General features: G+C 31.5%; 1 protein-coding gene and 1 non-coding gene across 8 annotated transcripts in view; one reads left to right on the plus strand and one right to left on the minus strand.

Annotated features, from left to right (window-relative positions):
- The window catches only part of LOC111421005 (acetyl-CoA carboxylase), a 76825-nt gene that overhangs the window by 7121 nt on the left and 43432 nt on the right, over positions 1-26272 (minus strand). For all 7 annotated transcript variants that reach the window (XM_071200982.1, XM_071200984.1, XM_071200985.1 and 4 more), the window contains 4 exons: positions 23604-25648; positions 2574-2775; positions 529-2510; positions 327-470 (listed from right to left, as the gene is read on the minus strand). In XM_071200982.1, coding sequence (XP_071057083.1) covers positions 327-470; positions 529-2510; positions 2574-2775; positions 23604-25648 — 4373 coding nt within the window. The remainder of the gene's footprint in view (positions 1-326; positions 471-528; positions 2511-2573; positions 2776-23603; positions 25649-26272) is intronic.
- On the plus strand, positions 9034-9115 carry TRNAS-GCU (transfer RNA serine (anticodon GCU)). The gene has a single exon. It is a non-coding gene; the product is annotated as a tRNA-Ser (tRNA).

The following is a 26272-nucleotide window of genomic DNA, read 5'->3' on the forward strand; positions in this document are numbered from 1 at the left end:
ATATAAAAATTATATGATAATGTTATTGAAATTTCCAGGAAAAAATTGTTAAAGAAGAAATTGTCAAATTTTTTAATCAAAATACGGAATTTTCAAAAAATCATATCGTCCGTGTTTTTTATGATAATGATATGATATGTATGTTAAATTGAAGCTTAAAGGTCCTATTTGATGTAAAAATTAAGGTAATATTATTGAAATTTAAAAAAAAATTGTATAATTTAGAAAAATTAAAAATTACAAAATTTCAAACATCATATCGGCCGTGTTTTTAATGATGATATGCAAAGCATAAAATAAAAAAACAAATAATATATATTATTTACCTCCAAAGAATTCCTCATCCTGTTTATAATCGCATCTTTTTTAACACAATGAAGATTATAACCAATCACAGATTCCTCCATCGATTTATCCATTTGCTCCTCAAGCCATTCAACGACGGTTTGATTGTTATCCCATAAATATCCCTTAATTAAATTAAACAAAAATCATTAATTAATTAAAAACAATTTCAAATTAATTTACCTCCGCGGTTCCTTTCGTCTCAACAAACCACCGTCTCAACATCGCTTCAGTTTGCCCCACTCCCAAATTAGGTTGCGCTTCCAACAAACTCGAAATAACTTGATCTTGCAATATCAACCTTTTTAACCTCCAATATAAAACCCTCCGCGAATTCTTCCAAGTCAAAATATCTAAGATTGTTCCTTTTTCGTGCATTCTTTCGGGGGTGTCGTGTAAATCGGCGAAATGAACCGCGACTTGGTGGTACATCGGCATTAATAACGCCTCGCGATTCGCGATTTTTGTTTCTAACTCAATCACTTCGGGGGTTTTAGCGACTTCTTGAGTTTGCGCCGCTGATAAACTATTTTTTCTTTCGAAGGATGATGTAATGTGGTTATGATTCGATTGGATTTTGATGGTTTCTAGCCAATCTTTGATTAGCGGGTCGATTCGGTGGATCGCTTTGATTAAATCTTTTTTGCGGTATTTGATTTCGACGATTCCTTCTGGTTCTAAAACCCCACCTCGTGCGTCAGCGTCGGCGTACATCTCCATGTAACGGGGGTTTATCGTGGGGTCAACGACCGCCCAAGCTCCACCGCGGAGCTCCCCGTGGGGTGGGATGTAAATTATGATGGGTTTTGTGTATTTGCGTAACCCATCGACTATGTAAGCGCCGAATTTCATGATTTGTTCGTACATGTCTTTCATCCCCCCGCTAAATCCGCGCCAATTCGCGAATATTATTAACGGGAGGTCTTCGCGGGAGAAATCTTGGATTGCTTGGGCCGTTTTGTAGGCGGAATCAGGGAACCAAACTTGACCGGCTTGGGAAATTTTTTTCGCCTCAGAATCTAAATTCGCAGGATCCGCTGGGAGATGCACCTCAACGGTTCTTGTTTCAACAGCGATAACTCCAACGGGGATTCCCCCCAATCTCGCTCTCCCCGTTACAACAGTTTGTGCCCACGGTTGCATAATTTCCTGCCACGAATCTTTATCAAATAACCCATCCTCCCAAACGTTTGGATCACTCAAAGATTGTCTCCCAGCTAACATCCATCGAGGATCATACGGAGCTTTCGTAGGGGTGTAAAAAACATCGCGATCAACGGGATCAATCGGAGCCAAAATCGGTAAAGGTGAAAATTTATCTTTAGGAATATAAGATAACCACTTTAAAATGGTATAAATCCCGTCTAAATCGGTTTGTTCCGTTTTGTGGGAAACCCCGTTATTATACATGATTTGGGTCCCCCCTAATTGATTGTTTGAGGCGTAAACTTCCCTCCCCAACAACTTATTTAACGCGCTATACCCCGTTAAAATAATATGCGAATTCTCAATTTGAATGATCCTTTGTCCTAATCGCACCAAGTACGATCCAATCCCAATCGCGCGACACGTCACCATCGAAATCGTAACAACCTCATCGTAAGCTTTTGAAGTTTCCCCGGCTATCATCCCGGCGTAGCGCAAATTCTCCACGCCTAATCCATCGTCTTTTCCGATAATATCGGTTAATTTATAACGCGATTCGCCGTCTTCTTCGATTAAAACCGCGCGAACTGAGTTTTGGGCTTTCGCGTAATCCTCGGGGGTTAAATATAGGTATCGGAATCCTCGATCGGGTTCTGTTGGGTGTTCCCACGCGACTTTGTAAAGTCCTTTAACCTCTTCGGCTAATCCGATTCTCGCGCCGCTATTTGCTGCGACGTATATTCTTGGGATTTTTAATTCGCGCGCGATTTCGCTCGCTAACCCGAATACTTTGTCTTCTTTTGGACCAAACGAGCCGATTAAAAAAGTTATATCGTTGGCGATTACGATTATATCGCGCCCGTTTGGATACTCAGGAGTATATAGAGTTAATCTCCACGCGACCATGCCGACGTTGTTTTCGCCGGGGACGCGTTTTTGCTCGATTAGGCGAGTTTCCGTTTCGGCGTCGAGGACTAATTCGACGAAATCCATGAAAGTTTCGGGTGGTTTTATTTCTTCTGTTAAAAAATAATTTTTTTTTAAATTAATGATGTGTAAAAAAATAAAATTGATTTATTTACCGGATAATCTTTCCTTCATGTGTTGTTTCCACATCAAATCGACCATTTGTCGGAACATATCGGGGTAATCATAGACGTAGGTGGTTCCGGCTGATTGGGCTTGGAATCGTTTTTGTTGGAGGTAATCTTTGGCGAGGTAAGGGGTTGTGATGGGTAAACCGTGCATTGGGCCTTGTTGTGTGCCATAAGCTTGGAAACGAATCTGATGAAAAAGAATAATAAGATTTAAAAAATATATATTTAAGAAATCTATCAAATTTATTCTTAACAGTATTGCTCTCTTCTACTTTAGCACTTAGATGCGTCAATATGAAGAAAAATACGAAAATATGAAAATTTTATGAAAATCGTTGTTTTAAGTAGGTAATGGTAACACTTTGAAATCGGAGCATGCTATAAAAAAACTTCTAAAACAAAAGATATAGGAAATTTTATTCTTAACAATATTGCTCTCTAGCACTTTTGCTCTAAAATGCATAGATATCGAGAAAAATAGGAAAATATGAAAATTTTATGAAAATCGTTGTTTTAAGGAGGTAATGGTAACACTTTGAAATCGGAGCATGCTATAAAAAAACTTTTAGAACAAAAGTTGTAGTAAATTTTATTCTTAACAATATTGCTCTTTAGCACTTTTGCTCTAAGATGCACAGATATCGAGAAAAATAAGAAAATATGAAAATTTTATGAATTTCGTTGTTTTAAGTAGGTAATGGTAACACTCCGAAATCGGAGCATGCTATAAAAAAACTTTTAGAACAAAAGTTGTAGCAAATTTTATTCTTAACAATATTGCTCTCTTGCATTTTTGCTCTGAGATGCATAGATATCGAGGTAAATACCAAAGTATGAAAATTTGATGAATTTCGTTGTTTTACTAGTAGGTAATAGCAACACTCGAGATTCGGAGGATATTACAAAAAAATTTTTAGAACAAAAGTTGTAGCAAATTTGATTCTTAACAATATTGTACTCTTTCACATTTGCTGTCAGATGCATAGATATGGAGAAAAATAGGAAAATATGAAAATTTGATGAATTTCGTTGTTTTAAGTAGGTAATGATAACACTTTGAAATCGGAGCATGCTATAAAAAAACTTTTAGAACAAAAGTTGCAGCAAATTTTATTTTTAACAATATTTCTCTGTAGCACTTTTGCTCTAAGATGCACAGATATCGAGAAAAATAAGAAAATATGAAAATTTTATGAATTTCGTTGTTTTAAGTAATTAATGGTAACACTTTGAAATCGGAGCATGCTATAAAAAAACTTTTAGAACAAAAGTTGTAGCAAATTTTATTTTGAACAATATTGCTCTCTAGCACTTTTGCTCTAAGATGCACAGATATCGAGAAAAATAAGAAAATATGAAAATTTTATGAATTTCGTTGTTTTAAGTAGGTAATGGTAACACTTTGAAATCGGAGCATGCTATAAAAAAACTTTTAGAACAGAAATTGTAGCAAATTTTATTGTTAACAATATTGCACTCTGTTCTAAGATGCATAGATATCGAGAAAAATATGAAAATTTGATGAATTTCGTTGTTTTAAGTAGGTAATGGTAACACTCCGAAATCGGAACATACTATAAAAAAACTTTTAGAACAAAAGTTGTAGCAAATTTTATTTTTAACAATATTCCTCTCTTACATTTTTGCTCTAAGATGCACAGATATCGAGAAAAATAAGAAAATATGAAAATTTTATGAATTTCGTTGTTTTAAGTAGGTAATGGTAACACTTTGAAATCGGAGCATGCTATAAAAAAACTTCTAGAACAAAAGTTATAGCAAATTTTATTCTTAACAATATTGCTCTCTAGCACTTTTGTTCTAAGATGCACAGATATCGAGAAAAATAAGAAAATATGAAAATTTTATGAATTTCGTTGTTTTAAGTAGGTAATGGTAACACTTTGAAATCGGAGCATGCTATAAAAAAACTTTTAGAACAAAAGTTATAGCAAATTTTATTCTTAACAATATTGCTCTGTAGCACTTTTGCTCTAAGATGCACAGATATCGAGAAAAATAAGAAAATATGAAAATTTTATGAAAATCGTTGTTTTAAGTAGGTAATGGTAACACTCCGAAATCGGAGCATGCTATAAAAAAACTATTATAACAAAAGTTGTAACAAATTTTATTCTTAACAATATTGCTTTCTAGCACTTTTGCTCTAAGATGCACAGATATCGAGAAAAATAAAAAAATATGAAAATTTTATGAAAATCGTTGTTTTAAGTAGGTAATGGTAACACTTTGAAATCGGAGCATGCTATAAAAAAACTTCTAGAACAAAAGTTGTAGCAAAATTTATTCTTAACAATATTGCTCTCTAGCACTTTTGCTCTAAGATGCACAGATATCGAGAAAAATAAGAAAATATGGAAATTTTACGAATTTCGTTGTTTTAAGTAGGTAATGGTAACCCTCTGAAATCGGAGCATGCTAAAAAAAACTTTTAGAACAGAAATTGTAGCAAATTTTATTGTTAACAATATTGCACTCTAGCACTTTTGTTCTAAGATGCATAGATATCGAGAAAAATATGAAAATTTGATAAATTTCATTGTTTTAAGTAAGTAGGTAATGGTAACACTCCGATATCGGAGCATGCTATAAAAAAACTTTTAGAACAGAAGTTGAAGCAAATTTTATTCTTAACAATATTGCTCTCTTGCATTTTTGCTCTAAGTTGCACAGATATCGAGAAAAATAAGAAATTATGAAAATTTTATGAAAATCGTTGTTTTAAGTAGGTAATGGTAACACTTTGAAATCGGAGCATGCTATAAAAAAACTTTTAGAACAAAAGTTATAGGAAATTTTATTCTTAACAATATTGCTCTCTAGCACTTTTGTTCTAAGATGCACAGATATCGAGAAAAATAAGAAAATATGAAAACTTTATGAATTTCGTTGTTTTAAGTAGGTAATGGTAACACTCTGAAATCGGAGCATGCTATAAAAAAGCTTTTAGAACAGAAATTGTAGCAAATTTTATTGTTAACAATATTGCACTCTAGCACTTTTGTTCTAAGATGCATAGATATCGAGAAAAATATGAAAATTTGATAAATTTCATTGTTTTAAGTAGGTAATGGTAACACTCCGATATCGGAGCATGCTATAAAAAAACTTTTAGAACAGAAGTTGAAGCAAATTTGATTCTTAACAATATTGCTCTCTTGCATTTTTGCTTTAAGTTGCACAGATATCGAGAAAAATAAAAAAATATGAAAATTTTATGAAAATCGTTGTTTTAAGTAGGTAATGGTAACACTTTGAAATCGGAGCATGCTATAAAAAAACTTTTAGAACAAAAGTTATAGGAAATTTTATTCTTAACAATATTGCTCTCTAGCACTTTTGTTCTAAGATGCACAGATATCGAGAAAAATAGGAAAATATGAAAACTTTATGAATTTCGTTGTTTTAAGTACGCAATGGTAACACTTTGAAATCGGAGCATGCTATAAAAAACTTTTAGAACAGAAGTTGTAGCAAAATTTATTCTTAACAATATTGCTCTTTAGCACTTTTGCTCTAAGATGCACAGATATCGAGAAAAATAAGAAAATATGAAAATTTTATGAATTTCGTTGTTTTAAGTAAGTAATGGTAACACTTTGAAATCGGAGCATGCTATAAAAAAACTTTTAGAACAAAAGTTATAGCAAATTTTATTCTTAACAATATTGCTCTCTTGCACTTTTGCTCTTAGATGCGTCAATATGAAAAAAATACGAAAATATGAAAATTTTATGAATTTCGTTGTTTTAAGTAAGTAATGGTAACACTCCGAAATCGGAACATGCTATAAAAAAACTTTTAAAACAGAAGTTGTAGCAAATTCTATTTCTAACAATATTGCTCTCTAGCACTTTTGCTCTAAGATGCACAGATATAGAGAAAAATAAGAAAATATGAAAATTTTATGAATTTCGTTGTTTTAAGTAATTAATGGTAACACTTTGAAATCGGAGCATGCTATAAAAAAACTTTTAGAACAGAAGTTATTGCAAATTTTATTTTGAACAATATTGCTCTCTTGCACTTTTGCTCTCAGATAGGTCAATACCGAGAAAAATTCAAAAATATAGAAATTTGATGAATTTGTTGCATTTTAAGATATTAAAGGTAACACTCGGGAATTGGAGCATGTTGCAAAAAAGCTGTTAGAACAAAAGTTGGAGCAAATTCTATTTCTAACAATATTGCTCTCTTGCACTTTTGCTCTTAGATAGATCAATACTGAGAAAAATCCAAAAATATAGAAATCTGATGAATTTGTTGCATTTTAAGATATTAAAGGTAACACTCGGGAATTGGAGCATGTTGCAAAAAAGCTGTTAGAACAAAAGTTGGAGCAAATTCTATTTCTAACAATATTGCTCTCTTGCACTTTTGCTCTTAGATAGATCAATACTGAGAAAAATCCAAAAACATAGAAATCTGATGAATTTGTTGCATTTTAAGATATTAAAGGTAACACTCGGGAATTGGAGCATGTTACAAAAAAGCTGTTACAACAAAAGTTGGAGCAAATTCTATTTCTAACAATATTGCTCTCTTGCACTTTTGCTCTTAGATAGGTCAATATCGAAAAAAAACCGAAAATATAGAAATTTGATGAATTTGTTGCTTTTTAAGATATTAAGGGTAAGACTTGGAAATTGGAGCATGTTACAAAAAAGCTGTTAGAACAAAAGTTAGAGCAAATGTTATTCTTAACAATACTGCTTTCTTGCACTTCAGCTCTTAGATACGTCAATATCGAGAAAAATCCGAAAATTTAGAAATTTGATGAATTTATTGCTTTTTCAAATTATTAAAGGTAACACTCTGGAAACGGACCATTCTAAGTTTAGTATTAGTTCAATAAAAATATACTACAATCTAGCACGAATAACAATTAAAACTATAAACAACCCCAGAACTAGAAAGTTTCGGATTTAGCGGGGCGTCTTCAGACAGAAAAAATTTCTTGGCGAAATTTTATACCTACATTAAACATTAAAAATAACTCCCCTGATTTTCAAATTGCTCTATATATTTTTCTTCACGTTATTGGATAGATTTTTTTTCTGAATTCATTGATGTACAGTACATCCATTTTGAATGTAATTTTAGCAGAGAAAAAAAAATTATAACACAAAATAAAATATGTCAGTTATAAGTGTGTTATTTATAACGTTATAAGTTATAAGTTGTTATAACTGTCACTGACAGTTATAAGTTATTTTTTATTGTTTTCCATGGAACACTACGTTATAACACAAGTGAGTTTAATGAATGACGAAAAAAAGTATATACCGAGCGTTTTGAAAATCAAAAGTTGATAATCGCTTGAAATTGAAGATAGCATTGGAAAAAATTTATTTGTAGCATGAAACATAGTATTCATCATAACGTTTCATTTGATACCTGGCTCATAAAAATCGAACAGAGTTACAGCTTGGGGCGCTTTTTGTGTGACACCCTGTATACATACAGTGTGTCCAGATTTCGATGCTCACCATTGCTATATCGGATATTATAAGAGATAGAGCAACATTTAAATGGGGAATGTTTCGCAGAATTCAATGCTTGCAACAAATCATATTTCAAATTCATCTTGACTTTCTTCGTTTTGGAAATGTTTTGAAAAAACTGAAATTTGCTGATTTTAATTTTTTCTAATAAGTCGATAACGCTTAATGCAACTGCTTTTAAACTTTTACATTGTTAAGACACTTCTTTAAGACAAGCTTTTTGGTCTGAACAGAAACTATCGATATTCGTTTGTTCCAAGTTATTAGCCCCGTCTTTTGTTTTTCTTATGGCGGCCATATTGGATTTTTGATTAATTAAATAATCCCTAAAAAAAGCTTTTCAATAATTCCCCATTTAACAGTTGCTCTATCTCGTATAATATCCGATATACCAATGGTGAGCATCGAAATGTGGACAAGAAATCCAAAACTGACGATTTCGGGTTGATATCTCAAAACTAGAGCCTCGCCCGCAAACAACCTCGGCGAATTGATCCGAAATCGTTCGTTATATATCTTAGTATAGATACAAAGTTTCCTAAAAGAAAACATTTACCCTCAAACCGCCGAGGTTGCTTACAGGCGAGGTGTTAGAAACTTCCAAAGTTGATGATTTCGTGTTAACGTCTCAACAAACTAGCGCCTTGCCCACTAGCGACCTCGACGATTTGAGGCAAAATCGTTCTTTATACAGAGTACGTCAAATGTCTGGAATGATTATTGGCTAACTTCGCTTGCTAACGGATTTGATTGATGATGATGTTAATTGAGATAATAAGTATTATTAGTTTTAGAGTTGGGTTACTTAGAGATTTCAGAGTTCAATTTATTTATTGATTGAATTACATCACATATATGTGATCCTGATCAATATATGTAGCCGTAAAATTATTAGTATATGTTTGAAATTCACACACACAGACGAGGTGGCCGAGTGGTTAAGGCGTTGGACTGCTAATCCAATGGGCTCTGCCCGCGTGGGTTCGAATCCCATCCTCGTCGATCAGTATTTTAACTTTTTTTTTAATAAAACATTTACAATAAACCTATCTCTACTTGCAGTAGTAGCGTCACAAACGGTGATACAACAAAATTAGATCCAAGAGAAGTATAAGCAAATCTGCAGAAACATTTAGATGAAATTGAACGCTGAGCTAAAACGCGAACATAGATACAAAATAAAAATAAATATTATCGTTGTTATCAGTGTCCTTCAGTAGTAATTAATGGATTTCAATGCATAGATAAGAGATGGCAAAAAAATATTATAACTAAATTGTAAATCAATGCTAAATGCAGTTAAATAAGAACACCTGCTTTTGCCTGAAATAATTTTAAAGAATTTTACAGGATTTTCCAAGGGGTACCTAAAGAATTGATCACCGGTATTGATTGGAAATGAATTTAAATTTAGAAAGATTATAGTATATGTAGAAAATTTATTGCAAATTTATGCTAATATTCAAGGATTACCAAGGACTTCTTAATATTTCTAAAGATTTCAGAAATTTACTTGGAATGCATCTGGATTTAGAAAGATTTTGGACCATTTTTCAAAAATTTCAAAACTTTTTTAATAAAGTTCTAAGCTTCTCATGAAAATTAGACGAATTTTCAAGTATGTTGGAAGATTTCCAAAAAGTGTTAAAAGGTTTCTGGAATTTATTGGAGATGGATCTATGTTTTTAAAGATTTCCGCAATATTTCCTAGTATATATAGATAATTTATTGCAAATTTATGCTAATATTCAAGGATTTCCAAGGACTTCTTACGATTTCTAAAGATTTCAGGAATTGACTTGGAATGCATCTGGATTTACAAAGATTTTGGATCATTTTCCAGAAATATCAGAAGTTTTTTAATAAATTTCTAAGCTTCTCATGAAAATTAGAAGAATTTTCAAGTATGTTGGAAGATTTCCAAAAAGTGTTAAAAGGTTTCTGGAATTTATTGGAGATGGATCTATGTTTTTAAAGATTTCCGCAATATTTCCTAGTATATATAGATAATTTATTGCAAATTTATGCCAATATTCAAGGATTTCTAAAGACTTTTTACTGTTTCTAAAGATTTCAGGAATTTACCTGGATGCATCTGGATTTACAAAGATTTTGGACCACAAGTGAGTTATACGCCAGATTTAAAAGATATAAAATATATCATCCTGACACATTCTGACAATGACTCCAGAGGAGGCAGTGCAGCTATAATAAAAGACAATATTACCCATTAGCAGGAGATGGAATACAGGACAAAGATGAAAAAAAAATCTGGATTTTCAAAGACTTTGGACAATTTTTCAGAACTTATCTAATTAATTTCCCAGCTTTCCATGAAAGTTTGGAAAATTGTAAAGTTTTTAAGGATTTCCACAATATTTTCAAGTATACTAATTAATTTCTAAGTTTTGCATAAACATTAAACAAATTTTCAAGAGTGTTGGAAGATTTCCAAGAAGTGTGAAAAGGTTTCTGTAAATTATTGGAGATGGATCTAGGTTTCTAAAGATTTTCGCAATATTTCCAAGCCAATTTATTGCAAAATTTATGCCAATATGCAAGGATATCCAAGGACTTCTTACGGCTTTTAAGGATTTCAGGAACTTACTTGAAATGCATCTGGATTTACAAAGATTTTGGATTATTATCTAGAAATTTGAGAGAATTTCCAATAAATTTCCAAGCTTTTCATAACACTTTGGAAGATTTGAAAGTTTTTGAGGATTTCTGCAATATTTTCAAGTATATTTAAAAAATTTATTGCAGATTTATGCCTATAATCAAGTATTTCTAAGAACTTCCTAAAGGTTTTTAAGGATTTCAGGATTTATTTAGAACGCATCTGGATTTTCAAAGACATTGGACAATTTTTCAGAAGTTTTTGAGGTGTTCTAATTAATTTCCAAGCCTTGCATGAATATTAAAAAAAATTTCAAGAGTGTTAGAAGATTTCCAAGAAGTGTGTGCAGTTTTCTGGAATTTATTGGAGATGGATCTGGGTTTCTAAAGATTTCCGCAATATTTCCAAGTATATGGAGAAAATGTATTGCAAATTTGTGCCAAAATTCACAGATTTCTAAGGACTTCTTACAGTTTCTAAAGATTTCAGAAATTTATTTGAAATGCATCTGAATTTACAAAGATTTTGGAGTATTTTCCAGAAATTTCAAAAAATTTCTAACAAATTTCCAAGCTTTCCATGAATATTTGAACAATTTGAAAGTTTTTAAGAATTTCCGCAACATTTTCAAGTATATTTAGAAAAATTATAGCAGATTTATGCTAATAATCAAGGATTTCCAAGAACTTCTTAAAGTTTTAAGGATTTCAGGAGTTTATCTAGAACGCATCTGGATGATCAGACTTTGAACAATTTTTCAGAAGTGTCGTAATTAATTTCCAAGCTTTGCATGAACATTAAAAAAATTTTCAAGAGTATTGGAAGATTTTTCAAGGAGTGTGAAAAGGTTTCTGAAATTTATTGGAGATGGATCTAGGTTCTTAAGGATTTCCGCAATACCAAGTATATTCCAAGTATAATTAGAAAATTTATTGCAGACTTATGTCAATAATCAAGGATTTCTAAGAACTTCTTAAGGTTTTTAAGGATTTCAGGAGTTAATTTAGAACGCATCTGGATTTACAAAGACATTGGACTATTTTTCAGAAGTTTTCTAATTAATTTTCAAGGTTCCTGAATTTCTTTGGATTATTTTTCAGAAATTTCAGAAAGTTTTTAATAAATTTCGAAGCTTTCCATGAACATTTAAAGAATTTTCAAGTATGTTGGAACATTTTCAAGAACTGTTAAAAGGTTTCTGGAAAGTATTAGAGATCGATCTAAGATTTTAAGAATTTTTGCAACATTTCCAAGTGTATATAGAAAATAGATTGGACATTTATACCGATATTCAATAATTTCCAAGAACCCCTTACGGGTTGAGAAGTTAACTTGGAATGCATCTTCATTTTTACTATTTTCCGGAAATTTCAAAAGGTTTCTAATAAATTTTTCAGCTTTCCGTGAAAATTTGAAAGTTTGCAGGATGTGCGCAGTATTTTCATATATATTCAGAAAATGTATAGCAGATTTATGCCAAAAATCAAGGATTTCTAAGAACTTACGGTTTATAACGATTTCAGGAGTTTATTTAGAACGCATCTGGATTTTCAAAGATTTTGGACTATCTTTCACAAGTTTTCTATTTAATTTCCAAGCTTTCCATGAACATTTAAAGAACTTTCAAGTATGTTGGAAGATTTGAAAGGTTTCTGGAAAGTATTGGAGATGGATCTCAGATTTTAAGAATTTTTGCAACATTTCCAAGTGTATATAGAAAATAGATTGGAAATTTATACCGATATTCAATAATTTCCAAGAACCCCTTACGGCTTGAGAAGTTAACTTGGAATGTATCTTCATTTTTACTATTTTCCGGAAATTTCAGATGGTTTCTAATAATTTTTCCAGTTATCCATAAAAATTTGGAGAATTTGAAAGGTTTGAAGGATTACTGCAGTATTTTCAAGTACATTTAGAAAATGTATAGCAGATTTATGCCAATAATCAAGGATTTCTAAGAACTTACGGTTTTTAACGATTTCAAGAGTTTATTTAGAACGCATCTGGATTTTCAAAGATTTTGGACTATTCTTCACAAGTTTTCTAATCAATTTCCAAGTTTTCCATGAACATTTAAAAAAATTTCCAGCATTGTTGGAAGATTATCAAGAAGTGTTAAAGGGTTTCTAAGATGTATTGGAGATGGATCTAAGATTTTAAGAATTTCCGCAACATTTCCAAGTATATATAGAAAATAGATTGGAAATTTATACCGATATTCAAGAATTTCCAAGAACTTCTTACGGTTTCTAAGGGTTTGAGAAGTTAACTTGGAATGCATCTTGATTTTTACTATTTTGCAGACATTTCAGAAGGTTATTAGGAATTTATTAGAGATGGATCTAGGTTTTTAAAGATTTCCGCAATATTTCCAAGTATAGGTAGAAAATATATTGTAAATTTATGTCAATAGTCAAGAATTTCTCAGCACTTCTTACAGTTTCTAAAGATTTCAGAAATTTACTTGAAATGCATCTGAATTTACAAAGATTTTGGACTATTTTCCAGAAATTTCAAAAAGTTTCTAACAAATTTCCAAGCTTTCCATGAAAATTTGAACAATCTGAAAGTTTTTAAGAATTTTCGCAACATTTTCGTATATTTAGAAAATTTATAGGAGGTTTATGCTAATAATCAAGGATTTCTAAGAACTTCTTATGGTTTTTAAGGATTTCAGGAGTTTATCTACAACGCATCTGGATGATCAAAGACATTGAACAATTTTTCAGTACTTTCAGGATTTTTTAGTTGTTTACAAGTGTTGGAAGATTTTCAAGAAGTGTGAAAAGGTTTTTGGAATTTATTGAAGATGGATCTAGGTTCTTAAGGATTTCCACAATATTTCCAAGTATATTTAGAAAATTTATTGCAAATTTATGCCAATATTTAAGAATTTCCAAGGACTTCTTACGGTTTCTAGGTATTCATCTGGATTTGCAAAGATTATTTGAACTATTTTCCAAAAATTTCAAAAAGTCTTTAAATTTAATAATAAATTTAATAAATTTTCTAGTTTTCCATGAAAATTTGGAGAATTTGAAAGTTTTCAAGGATTTCCGCAATATTTTCAAGTATATTTAGAAAGTTTATTGCAAATTTATGGCAATAATCAAAGATTTATAGGAATTTCTTAAGGTTTTTAAGGATTTCAAACATTTACTTGGAATGCATCTGAATTTATAAAAATTTTGGACAATTTTCTAGAAATTTCAGAAACTTTCTAACAAATTTCCAAGCTTTACATAAAAATTTAGACAATTTGAAAGTTTTTAAGAATTTCCGCAACATATTGAAGTATATTTATAAAATTTACAGCAAATTTATCCTAATAATCAAGGATTTCTAAGAACTTCTTAAGATTTATAAAGGTAACCTAGGTTTCTAAAGATTTTTGCAATATTTTCAAGAATATGTACAAAATTTATGCCAACATTCAACAATTTCCAAGGACTTCTCACGGTTTCTAAGGATTTCAGGAATTTACTAGGAATTCATCTGGATTTGTAAAGATTTTGAACTATTTTCCAGAAATTTCAGGAAAACCTAGGTTTCTAAACATTTCCGTAATGTTTAGAAGTATATGTAGAAAATGTATTGCATATTTATGCTAATAATCAAGGATTTCTAAGAACTTCTTAAGGTTTTTAAGGATTTCAGGAGTTAATTTAGAACAGATCTGGTTTTTCAAAGTCTTTGGACTATTTTTCAAGAGTTTCAAAAGTTTTCTAATTAATTTCCAAGCTTGAATATTCCACCATGAATATTTAAAGAATTGTCAAGTATGTGTGAAAGATTTTCAAGAAGTGTTAAAAGATTTCGGATTGTATTAGAGATGGATCTAAGATTTTAAAAATTTTAGCAACATTTCCAAGTATTCCAGAATTTCCAAGAAATTCTTACGGTTTTTATGGGTTTGAGAAGTCAACTTGATTTTCACTATTTTCCAGAAATTTCAGAAAGTTACCAGATATAATTACAGAAGGTTTCTAGACATTTCAGGTTTCCAGAAATAATTGTAAAAGGTTTTCTAGTCATTTCAGAAGGTTCCTAGAAATTTCAGAAAGTTTTCAGACTTTTTAGAAGGTTTACAGAAATTTCTAGAAGTGAATTCAGAAGATTTCTGGAATCTTTAGAAGTTTTCCAGACATTTCAGGAAGTTTCTAAACATTTTAGAAGGTTTACGGAAACGATTATAAGAGGTTTCTAGATATTTCCTGACAATTTTATATTATATACAGGGTGTCAGATAAAAAACGCCGTAAGCTGTAACTCTGTCAGTTAAATTATGATTTTCAGAAATTTCAGAAAGTTACCAGATATAACTACAGAAGGTTTCTAGACATTTCAGGTTTCCAGAAATAATTGCAAAAGGTTTTCTAGTCATTTCAGACGGTTCCTAGAAATTTCAGAAAGTTTTCAGACTTTTTAGAAGGTTTACAGAAATTTCTAGAAGTGAATTCAGAAGATTTCTGGAATCTTTAGAAGTTTTCCAGGCATTTCAGGAAGTTTCTAAACATTTTAGAAGGTTTACAGAAATGATTATAAGAGGTTTCTAGATATTTCCTAACAATTTTATATTATATACAGGGTGTCAGATAAAAAATGCAATAAGCTGTAACTCTGTCATTTATATTATGATTTTCAGAAATTTCAGAAAGTTACCAGATATAATTACAGAAGGTTTCTAGACATTTCAGGTTTCCAGAAATAATTGCAAAAGGTTTTCTAGTCATTTCAGAAGGTTCCTAGAAATTTCAAAAAGTTTTCAGACTTTTTAGAAGGTTTACAGAAATTTCTAGAAGTGAATTCAGAAGATTTCTGGAATCTTTAGAAGTTTTCCAGACATTTCAGGAAGTTTCTAAACATTTTAGAAGGTTTACAGAAATGATTATAAGAGGTTTCTAGATATTTCCTGACAATTTTATATTATATACAGGGTGTCAGATAAAAAACGCCGTAAGCTGTAACTCTGTCAGTTAAATTATGATTTTCAGAAATTTCAGAAAGTTACCAGATATAATTACAGAAGGTTTCTAGACATTTCAGGTTTCCAGAAATAATTGCAAAAGGTTTTCTAGTTATTTCAGACGGTTCCTAGAAATTTCAGAAAGTTTTCAGACTTTTTAGAAGGTTTACAGAAATTTCTAGAAGTGAATTCAGAAGATTTTTGGAATCTTTAGAAGTTTTCCAGACATTTCAGGAATTTTCTAAGCATTTTAGAAGGTTTACGGAAACGATTATAAGAGGTTTCTAGATATTTCCTGACAATTTTATATTATATACAGGGTGTCAGATAAAAAACGCCGTAAGCTGTAACTCTTTCAGTTAAATTATGATTTTCAGAAATTTCAGAAAGTTACCAGATATAACTAGAGAAGGTTTATAGACATTTCAGGTTTCCAGAAATAATTGCAAAAGGTTTTCTAGTCATTTCAGACGGTTTATAGAAATTTCAGAAAGTTTTCAGACTTTTTAGAAGATTTACAGAAATTTCTAGAAGTGAATTCAGAAGATTTCTGGAATCTTTAGAAGTTTTCCAGACATTTAGATTTAAACATTTTAGAAGGTTTCCAGAAATGATTATAAGAGGTTTCTAGATATTTCCTGACAATTTTATATTATATACAGGGTGTCAGATAAAAAACGCCGTAAGCTGTAACTCTGTCAGTTAAATTATGATTTTCAGAAATTTCAGAAAGTTACCAGATATAACTAGAGAAGGTTTATAGACATTTCAGGTTTCCAGAAATAATTGCAAAAGGTTTTCTAGTCATTTCAGACGGTTTATAGAAATTTCAGAAAGTTTTCAGACTTTTTAGAAGATTTACAGAAATTTCTAGAAGTGAATTCAGAAGATTTCTGGAATCTTTAGAAGTTTTCCAGACATTTAGATTTAAACATTTTAGAAGGTTTCCAGAAATGATTATAAGAGGTTTCTAGATATTTCCTGACAATTTTATATTATATACAGGGTGTCAGATAAAAAACGCCGTAAGCTGTAACTCTGTCAGTTAAATTATGATTTTCAGAAATTTCAGAAAGTTACCAGATATAATTACAGAAGGTTTCTAGACATTTCAGGTTTCCAGAAATAATTGCAAAAGGTTTTCTAGTTATTTCAGACGGTTCCTAGAAATTTCAGAAAGTTTTCAGACTTTTTAGAAGGTTTACAGAAATTTCTAGAAGTGAATTCAGAAGATTTTTGGAATCTTTAGAAGTTTTCCAGACATTTCAGGAATTTTCTAAACATTTTAGAAGGTTTACGGAAACGATTATAAGAGGTTTCTAGATATTTCCTGACAATTTTATATTATATACAGGGTGTCTGATAAAAAATGCCGTAAGCTGTAATTCTGTCATTTATATTATGATTTTCAGAAATTTCAGAAAGTTACCAGATAAAATTACAGAAGGTTTCTAGACATTTCAGGTTTCCAGAAATAATTGCAAAAGGTTTTCTAGTTATTTCAGACGGTTCCTAGAAATTTCAGAAAGTTTTCAGACTTTTTAGAAGATTTACAGAAATTTCTAGAAGTGAATTCAGAAGATTTCTGGAATCTTTAGAAGTTTTCCAGACATTTCAGGAAGTTTCTAAACATTTTAGAAGGTTTACAGAAATGATTATAAGATGTTTCTAGATATTTCCTGACAATTTTATATTATATACAGGGTGTCAGATAAAAAACGCCGTAAGCTGTAACTCTGTCAGTTAAATTATGATTTTCAGAAATTTCAGAAAGTTACCAGATATAATTACAGAAGGTTTCTAGACATTTCAGGTTTCCAGAAATAATTGCAAAAGGTTTTCTAGTCATTTCAGAAGGTTCCTAGAAATTTCAGAAAGTTTTCAGACTTTTTAGAAGGTTTACAGAAATTTCTAGAAGTGAATTCAGAAGATTTCTGGAATCTTTAGAAGTTTTCCAGACATTTCAGGAAGTTTCTAAACATTTTAGAAGGTTTACAGAAATGATTATAAGAGGTTTCTAGATATTTCCTGACAATTTTATATTATATACAGGGTGTCAGATAAAAAACGCCGTAAGCTGTAACTCTGTCAGTTAAATTATGATTTTCAGAAATTTCAGAAAGTTACCAGATATAATTACAGAAGGTTTCTAGACATTTCAGGTTTCCAGAAATAATTGCAAAAGGTTTTCTAGTCATTTCAGAAGGTTCCTAGAAATTTCAGAAAGTTTTCAGACTTTTTAGAAGGTTTACAGAAATTTCTAGAAGTGAATTCAGAATATTTCTGGAATCTTTAGAAGTTTTCCAGACATTTCAGGAAGTTTCTAAACATTTTAGAAGGTTTACAGAAATGATTATAAGATGTTTCTAGATATTTCCTGACAATTTTATATTATATACAGGGTGTCAGATAAAAAACGCCGTAAGCTGTAACTCTGTCAGTTAAATTATGATTTTCAGAAATTTCAGAAAGTTACCAGATATAATTACAGAAGGTTTCTAGACATTTCAGGTTTCCAGAAATAATTGCAAAAGGTTTTCTAGTCATTTCAGAAGGTTCCTAGAAATTTCAGAAAGTTTTCAGACTTTTTAGAAGGTTTACAGAAATTTCTAGAAGTGAATTCAGAATATTTCTGGAATCTTTAGAAGTTTTCCAGACATTTCAGGAAGTTTCTAAACATTTTAGAAGGTTTACAGAAATGATTATAAGATGTTTCTAGATATTTCCTGACAATTTTATATTATATACAGGGTGTCAGATAAAAAACGCCGTAAGCTGTAACTCTGTCAGTTAAATTATGATTTTCAGAAATTTCAGAAAGTTACCAGATATAATTACAGAAGGTTTCTAGACATTTCAGGTTTCCAGAAATAATTGCAAAAGGTTTTCTAGTCATTTCAGAAGGTTCCTAGAAATTTCAGAAAGTTTTCAGACTTTTTAGAAGGTTTACAGAAATTTCTAGAAGTGAATTCAGAAGATTTCTGGAATCTTTAGAAGTTTTCCAGACATTTCAGGAAGTTTCTAAACATTTTAGAAGGTTTACAGAAATGATTATAAGAGGTTTCTAGATATTTCCTGACAATTTTATATTATATACAGGGTGTCAGATAAAAAACGCCGTAAGCTGTAACTCTGTCAGTTAAATTATGATTTTCAGAAATTTCAGAAAGTTACCAGATATAATTACAGAAGGTTTCTAGACATTTCAGGTTTCCAGAAATAATTGCAAAAGGTTTTCTAGTCATTTCAGAAGGTTCCTAGAAATTTCAGAAAGTTTTCAGACTTTTTAGAAGGTTTACAGAAATTTCTAGAAGTGAATTCAGAATATTTCTGGAATCTTTAGAAGTTTTCCAGACATTTCAGGAAGTTTCTAAACATTTTAGAACGTTTACAGAAATGATTATAAGAGGTTTCTAGATATTTCCTGACAATTTTATATTATATACAGGGTGTCAGATAAAAAACGCCATAAGCTGTAACTCTGTCAGTTAAATTATGATTTTCAGAAATTTCAGAAAGTTACCAGATGTAATTACAGAAGGTTTCTAGACATTTCAGGTTTCCAGAAATAATTGCAAAAGGTTTCCTAGTCATTTTAGACGGTTCCTAGAAATTTCAGAAAGTTTTCAGACTTTTTAGAAGGTTTACAGAAATTTCTAGAAGTGAATTCAGAAGATTTCTGGAATCTTTAAAAGTTTTCCAGACATTTCAGGAAGTTTCTAAACATTTTAGAAGGTTTACAGAAATGATTATAAGAGGTTTCTAGATATTTCCTAACAATTTTATATTATATACAGGGTGTCAGATAAAAAACGCCGTAAGCTGTAACTCTGTCAGTTAAATTATGATTTTCAGAAATTTCAGAAAGTTACCAGATGTAATTACAGAAGGTTTTTAGACATTTCAGGTTTCTAGAAATAATTGCAAAAGGTTTCCTAGTCATTTTAGACGGTTCCTAGAAATTTCAGAAAGTTTTCAGACTTTTTAGAAGGTTTACAGAAATTTCTAGAAGTGAATTCAGAAGATTTCTGGAATCTTTAAAAGTTTTCCAGACATTTCAGGAAGTTTCTAAACATTTTAGAAGGTTTACAGAAATGATTATAAGAGGTTTCTAGATATTTCCTAACAATTTTATATTATATACAGGGTGTCAGATAAAAAACGCCGTAAGCTGTAACTCTGTCAGTTAAATTATGATTTTCAGAAATTTCAGAAAGTTACCAGATGTAATTACAGAAGGTTTTTAGACATTTCAGGTTTCTAGAAATAATTGCAAAAGGTTTCCTAGTCATTTTAGACGGTTCCTAGAAATTTCAGAAAGTTTTCAGACTTTTTAGAAGGTTTACAGAAACTTCTAGAAGTGAATTCAGAAGATTTCTGGAATCTTTAAAAGTTTTCCAGACATTTCAGGAAGTTTCTAAACATTTTAGAAGGTTTACAGAAATGATAATAAGAGGTTTCTAGATATTTCCTGACAATTTTATATTATATACAGGGTGTCAGATAAAAAACGCCGTAAGCTGTAACTCTGTCATTTATATTATGATTTTCAGAAATTTCAGAAAGTTACCAGATATAATTACAGAAGGTTTCTAGACATTTCAGGTTTCCAGAAATAATTGCAAAAGGTTTCCTAGTCATTTTAGACGGTTCCTAGAAATTTCAGAAAGTTTTCAGACTTTTTAGAAGGTTTACAGAAATTTCTAGAAGTGAATTCAGAAGATTTCTGGAATCTTTAAAAGTTTTCCAGACATTTCAGGAAGTTTCTAAACATTTTAGAAGGTTTACAGAAATGATTATAAGAGGTTTCTAGATATTTCCTAACAATTTTATATTATATACAGGGTGTCAGATAAAAAACGCCGTAAGCTGTAACTCTGTCAGTTAAATTATGATTTTCAGAAATTTCAGAAAGTTACCAGATGTAATTACAGAAGGTTTCTAGACATTTCAGGTTTCTAGAAATAATTGCAAAAGGTTTCCTAGTCATTTTAGACGGTTCCTAGAAATTTCAGAAAGTTTTCAGACTTTTTAGAAGGTTTACAGAAACTTCTAGAAGTGAATTCAGAAGATTTCTGGAATCTTTAAAAGTTTTCCAGACATTTCAGGAAGTTTCTAAACATTTTAGAAGGTTTACAGAAATGATAATAAGAGGTTTCTAGATATTTCCTGACAATTTTATATTATATACAGGGTGTCAGATAAAAAACGCCGTAAGCTGTAACTCTGTCATTTATATTATGATTTTCAGAAATTTCAGAAAGTTACCAGATATAATTACAGAAGGTTTCTAGACATTTCAGGTTTCCAGAAATAATTGCAAAAGGTTTTCTAGTCATTTCAGACGATTTCTAGAAATTTCAGAAAGTTTTCAGACTTTTTAGAAGGTTACAGAAATTTCTAGAAGTGAATTCAGAATATTTCTGGAATCTTTAGAAGTTTTCCAGACATTTCAGGAAGTTTCTAAACATTTTAGAACGTTTACAGAAATGATTATAAGAGGTTTCTAGATATTTCCTGACAATTTTATATTATATACAGGGTGTCAGATAAAAAACGCCGTAAGCTGTAACTCTGTCAGTTAAATTATGATTTTCAGAAATTTCAGAAAGTTACCAGATATAATTACAGAAGGTTTCTAGACATTTCAGGTTTCCAGAAATAATTGCAAAAGGTTTTCTAGTCATTTCAGACGGTTCCTAGAAATTTCAGAAAGTTTTCAGACTTTCTAGAAGGTTTACAGAAATTTCTAGAAGTGAATTCAGAAGATTTCTGGAATCTTTAAAAGTTTTCCAGACATTTCAGGAAGTTTCTAAACATTTTAGAAGGTTTACAGAAATGATTATAAGAGGTTTCTAGATATTTCCTGACAATTTTATATTATATACAGGGGGTGTTAGATAAAAAACGCCCTAAGCTGTAACTCTGTCAGTTAAATTATGATTTTCAGAAATTTCAGAAAGTTACCAGATATAATTACAGAAGGTTTCTAGACATTTCAGGTTTCCAGAAATAATTGCAAAAGGTTTTCTAGTCATTTCAGACGGTTCCTCGAAATTTCAGAAAGTTTTCAGACTTTTTAGAAGGTTTACAGAAATTTCCAGAAGTGAATTCAGAAGATTTCTGGAAACTCTAGAAGTTTTCCAGACATTTCAGGAAGTTTCTAAACATTTTAGAAGGTTTACAGAAATGATTATAAGAGGTTTCTAGATATTTCCTGACAATTTTATATTATATACAGGGTGTCAGATAAAAAACGCCCTAAGCTGTAACTCTGTCAGTTAAATTATGATTTTCAGAAATTTCAGAAAGTTACCAGATATAATTACAGAAGGTTTCTAGACATTTCAGGTTTCCAGAAATAATTGCAAAAGGTTTTCTAGTCATTTTAGACGGTTTATAGAAATTTCAGAAAGTTTTCAGACTTTTTAGAAGGTTTACAGAAATTTCTAGAAGTGAATTCAGAAGATTTCTGGAATCTTTACAAGTTTTCCAGACATTTCAGGAAGTTTCTAAACATTTTAGAAGGTTTACAGAAATGATTATAAGAGGTTTCTAGATATTTCCTGACAATTTTATATTATATACAGGGTGTCAGATAAAAAACGCCCTAAGCTGTAACTCTTTCAGTTAAATTATAATTTTCAGAAATTTCAGAAAGTTACCAGATATAATTACAGAAGGTTTCTAGACATTTCAAGTTTCCAGAAATAATTGCAAAAGGTTTTCTAGTCATTTCAGACGGTTCCTAGAAATTTCAGAAAGTTTTCAGACTTTTTAGAAGGTTTACAGAAATTTCTAGAAGTGAATTCAGAAGATTTCTGGAATCTTTAGAAGTTTTCCAGACATTTCAGGAAGTTTCTAAACATTTTAGAAGGTTTACAGAAATGATTATAAGAGGTTTCTAGATATTTCCTGACAATTTTATATTATATACAGGGTGTCAGATAAAAAACGCCGTAAGCTGAAACTCTGTCATTTACATTATGATTTTCAGTAAGTTACCAGATATAATTACAGAAGGTTTCTAGACATTTCAGGTTTCCAGAAATATATACAAAAGGTTTAGAAAGCTTTCAGACTTTTTAGAAGGTTTACAGAAATTATCAGAAGTGATTTCAAAAGATGTCTGGAAACTTCAGAAGGTTTCTAGACATTTCAGGAAGTTTCTAAACATTTTAGAAGATTTACAGAAATGATTATAAGAGGTTTCTAGATATTTCCTGACAATTTTATATTATATACAGGGTGTTAGATAAAAAATGCCCTAAGCTGTAACTCTGTCATTTACATTATGATTTTCAGTAAGTTACCAGATATAATTACAGAAAGTTTCTAGATATTTCAGGTTTCCAGAAATATATACAAAAGGTTTAGAAAGCTTTCAGACTTTTTAGAAGGTTTACAGAAATTTTCAGAAGTGATTTCAAAAGATTTCTGGGAACTTCAGAAGGTTTCTAGACATTTCAGGAAGTTTCTAAACATTTTAGAAGATTTACAGAAATGATTATAAGAAGTTTCTAGATATTTCCTGACAATTTTATATTATATACAGGGTGTTAGATAAAAAATGCCCTAAGCTGTAACTCTGTCATTTACATTATGATTTTCAGTAAGTTACCAGATATAATTACAGAAAGTTTCTAGATATTTCAGGTTTCCAGAAATATATACAAAAGGTTTAGAAAGTTTTCAGATTTTTTAGAAGGTTTACAGAAATTTTCAGAAGTGATTTCAAAAGATTTCTGGAAACTTCAAAAGGTTTCCAGACATTTCAGGAAGTTTCTAAACATTGTAGAAGGTTTGCAGAAATGATTACAAGAGGTTTCTAGACATTTCCTGACAATTTTCATTGATTGTAAGGATTTTCATTGACAATTATAACAAAAAAAATTACTTACCACTCCCGTATCCGGATCAACAACTTCCGTGTACATATTAATATCCAAATAATATCCACTATCATTCGCGATGCACAACCTAACAACCGTCGTTGAAGAATTCGGAACAGATCTGATAGTCATCTTCAACTCAGCTTGCAAAACCCTCAACTTCCACAACCTCGGCCCATACCGTTTCACCATACTAGTCACAGCCTCCTCAATCTTCGCCGCATCCATAATCACCGTCGGAATAAAATTCAAAAAGATATGATTACAATCGGTCCTCCTCGAATGAGGGTGCGAAAACGCCACCTCCAACTCATCCATCGCTTCCAAAAGAACCCGCTCCCCCTCGTTTTGAAGATACTCAAACGAAGCCTCCTTCGTAATCAAATCAGAATGCCTAATAATCGATCGGATAAAGAACCGATAATCCGTCACCTCAGACCCAGCCGCAACCGGCTTAGCTTTACCAAGATAAAGATGCATCTTTTGATTACTCGTTGGTAACGCTTCAAGATTGTAACTTCGCATCCGGTTGAGTTCTAATTGGAACGCACAAGCGGGTTCTAAATGTCTATAAATCGTGTCTTCTTTGAACGAATCCCTAGATCGGTACGTAAAGAATTTCGGGAATTGTTTCCGTTTCAACGCGGCGAATGTGATCCTTCTGATACAACGCGAAATTAATTCATCTTTATGCCGCGCGCAAAACGAGCCAAAAATTTTACTCATAGCCGCGTCATCGGCATCACCTTTATCTTTAATCCCAATGTGTAAGATATGAATCGGCTCCAACACCTTTTTATCTTCAACGATCGTCCTCGAACCTTCCACACTAAGACTAACATTAATCGAAGTCGAATTCGTCCTCGATTCTGATCCATCGACTAAAGCATTCAAATCTTTCGCAGAAATCGAAGCGGGACTTGCGAAATCCTCGATTAAATCGAAAATCTCATCAGCGTATTGCTCGAATTGTTGGAAATTATCAAAAGCGGCCATACATCCGGTTCTTTGGTAACTATCGACGTAGGGGGCGTTGTTTTCGTCGTCTTTATCTTTGTAGGTGTCGAATCGAACCAAGCGATTCGGGTGACTCGGGGGTAATAAAAATTGGAAATGAACCAAAGGGACTTCCCCGCTTAACTCTAAATGTTGCAAACAAGTTATTTCATAACTCGTATAAGCACGCCTTACGTAAACCTCCAAAGCAGCGTTACACACAGCGCGATTAGTGTGGTAAAAAAAATCGTGTAAAATATCAAAAATTGAAGTCTCAGAAACGATTAATTTTTGTAAATTCTCCGGGTGAAATTCATGCCCGTACATATCAACGGCAGACAAAAAAATGCTCTCCATTTGGTTATGTCTCAACTCATAAGCAGGTTGATGCGCTGCGATTAAAACTTGCCTTGCCCTTAATGCAACTCGCGAATGCTCGCTTCGATTTAGCGAAGTTAACTCGTTCAAACTCGCTGCTAACTCATCCGTTAATCCGGGTTCGTTCGCCCATAAATGATCTATCAACATGGTGATTAACATGTTTTTCTTTGCAACTTGTCCGTGGGAAAAAATGGTCGCTGTAACATAAACCATGTCGTCTTTGTGCTTCTCCCGCAACGTTGAAACGCACTTATCGTAATGGCCGTGTTGAAATTGGCTCTCCGCGTTGTAATACTGCTTAAATAGATCGTGAACCGCCGCTTTCATGCGGCCCCGAATTCCGTTGCGGTATCTTTGGACTAATTGGACGATTCCTTCGGTGGCGAGGAAGAAGCCGTCTCGTTCGGTTCTTCGGGACATGCTTGCCGCGTGGCTATCGATGACGCTGGCGATTTGTTGGCTGGGGAATTGGGCGAGAACGGAGGTTATGTTGCGTTCGTACAGTGACATTAGGCGCCGAATTTTCTTTTCAACAGCCGGGGGAATCCTGCCGGAAATTGAGGCGATTACTTCTTGGAGTTCGAGAAGTGGGAGGGAGGGGTCGCGGAGGCTTGCCATGAATTTTTCGATCACTTCGCGTAATCGCGGGGCGTTGTATGGATCGGGTAAACAATAACCTGGAATTAAAATGATTAATTAATAAATAATAAACCGTACTATTCAGAGGGAAATTAAAAAAAAATTAAAAATATTGAAAAATTTTTCAAATAAAAATTGTTGCTGTTTTAATTCTAAACTAATTTTATTTGAAACTTTTTTTAATAAAACTAATATTTATTGAGATAACCTCAAAAATTATTATGATAAGGTAATGATGCTAAAACATAGCAAAGTAGGAAAAAGTTTATTTGTAGCATGAATCATAGTATTCATCAAACCATTTCTTTTGATACATCGCTCATGAAAATTGGAATGTAAATGACAGAGTTACAGCTTGGAGCGTTTTTTATATGACACCCTGTATATAATTTTTCGTACTGTTCAGAGGGAATGAAGAAGACTTTATAAGAATATACAACGCCCCCTAGCAAAAATATTAAAAAATGTTTCAAATAAAAGTTGTTGCTGATTTAATTCTAAACTAATTTTATTTGAAACTTTTTTTAATAAAACCAATATTTATTGAGATAACCTCAAAAATATCAATTTTTATGCTAAAGCGCCACCTGGTGGAAATATCGAATCTTTGTAATAAAAAAAAATATTTCAAATCGTATTCTAAATAAACATTATTCGAAACA

This window comes from Onthophagus taurus, unplaced genomic scaffold (genome assembly GCF_036711975.1).
Source record: "Onthophagus taurus isolate NC unplaced genomic scaffold, IU_Otau_3.0 ScKx7SY_15, whole genome shotgun sequence".
Lineage (NCBI taxonomy): Eukaryota > Metazoa > Arthropoda > Insecta > Coleoptera > Scarabaeidae > Onthophagus > Onthophagus taurus.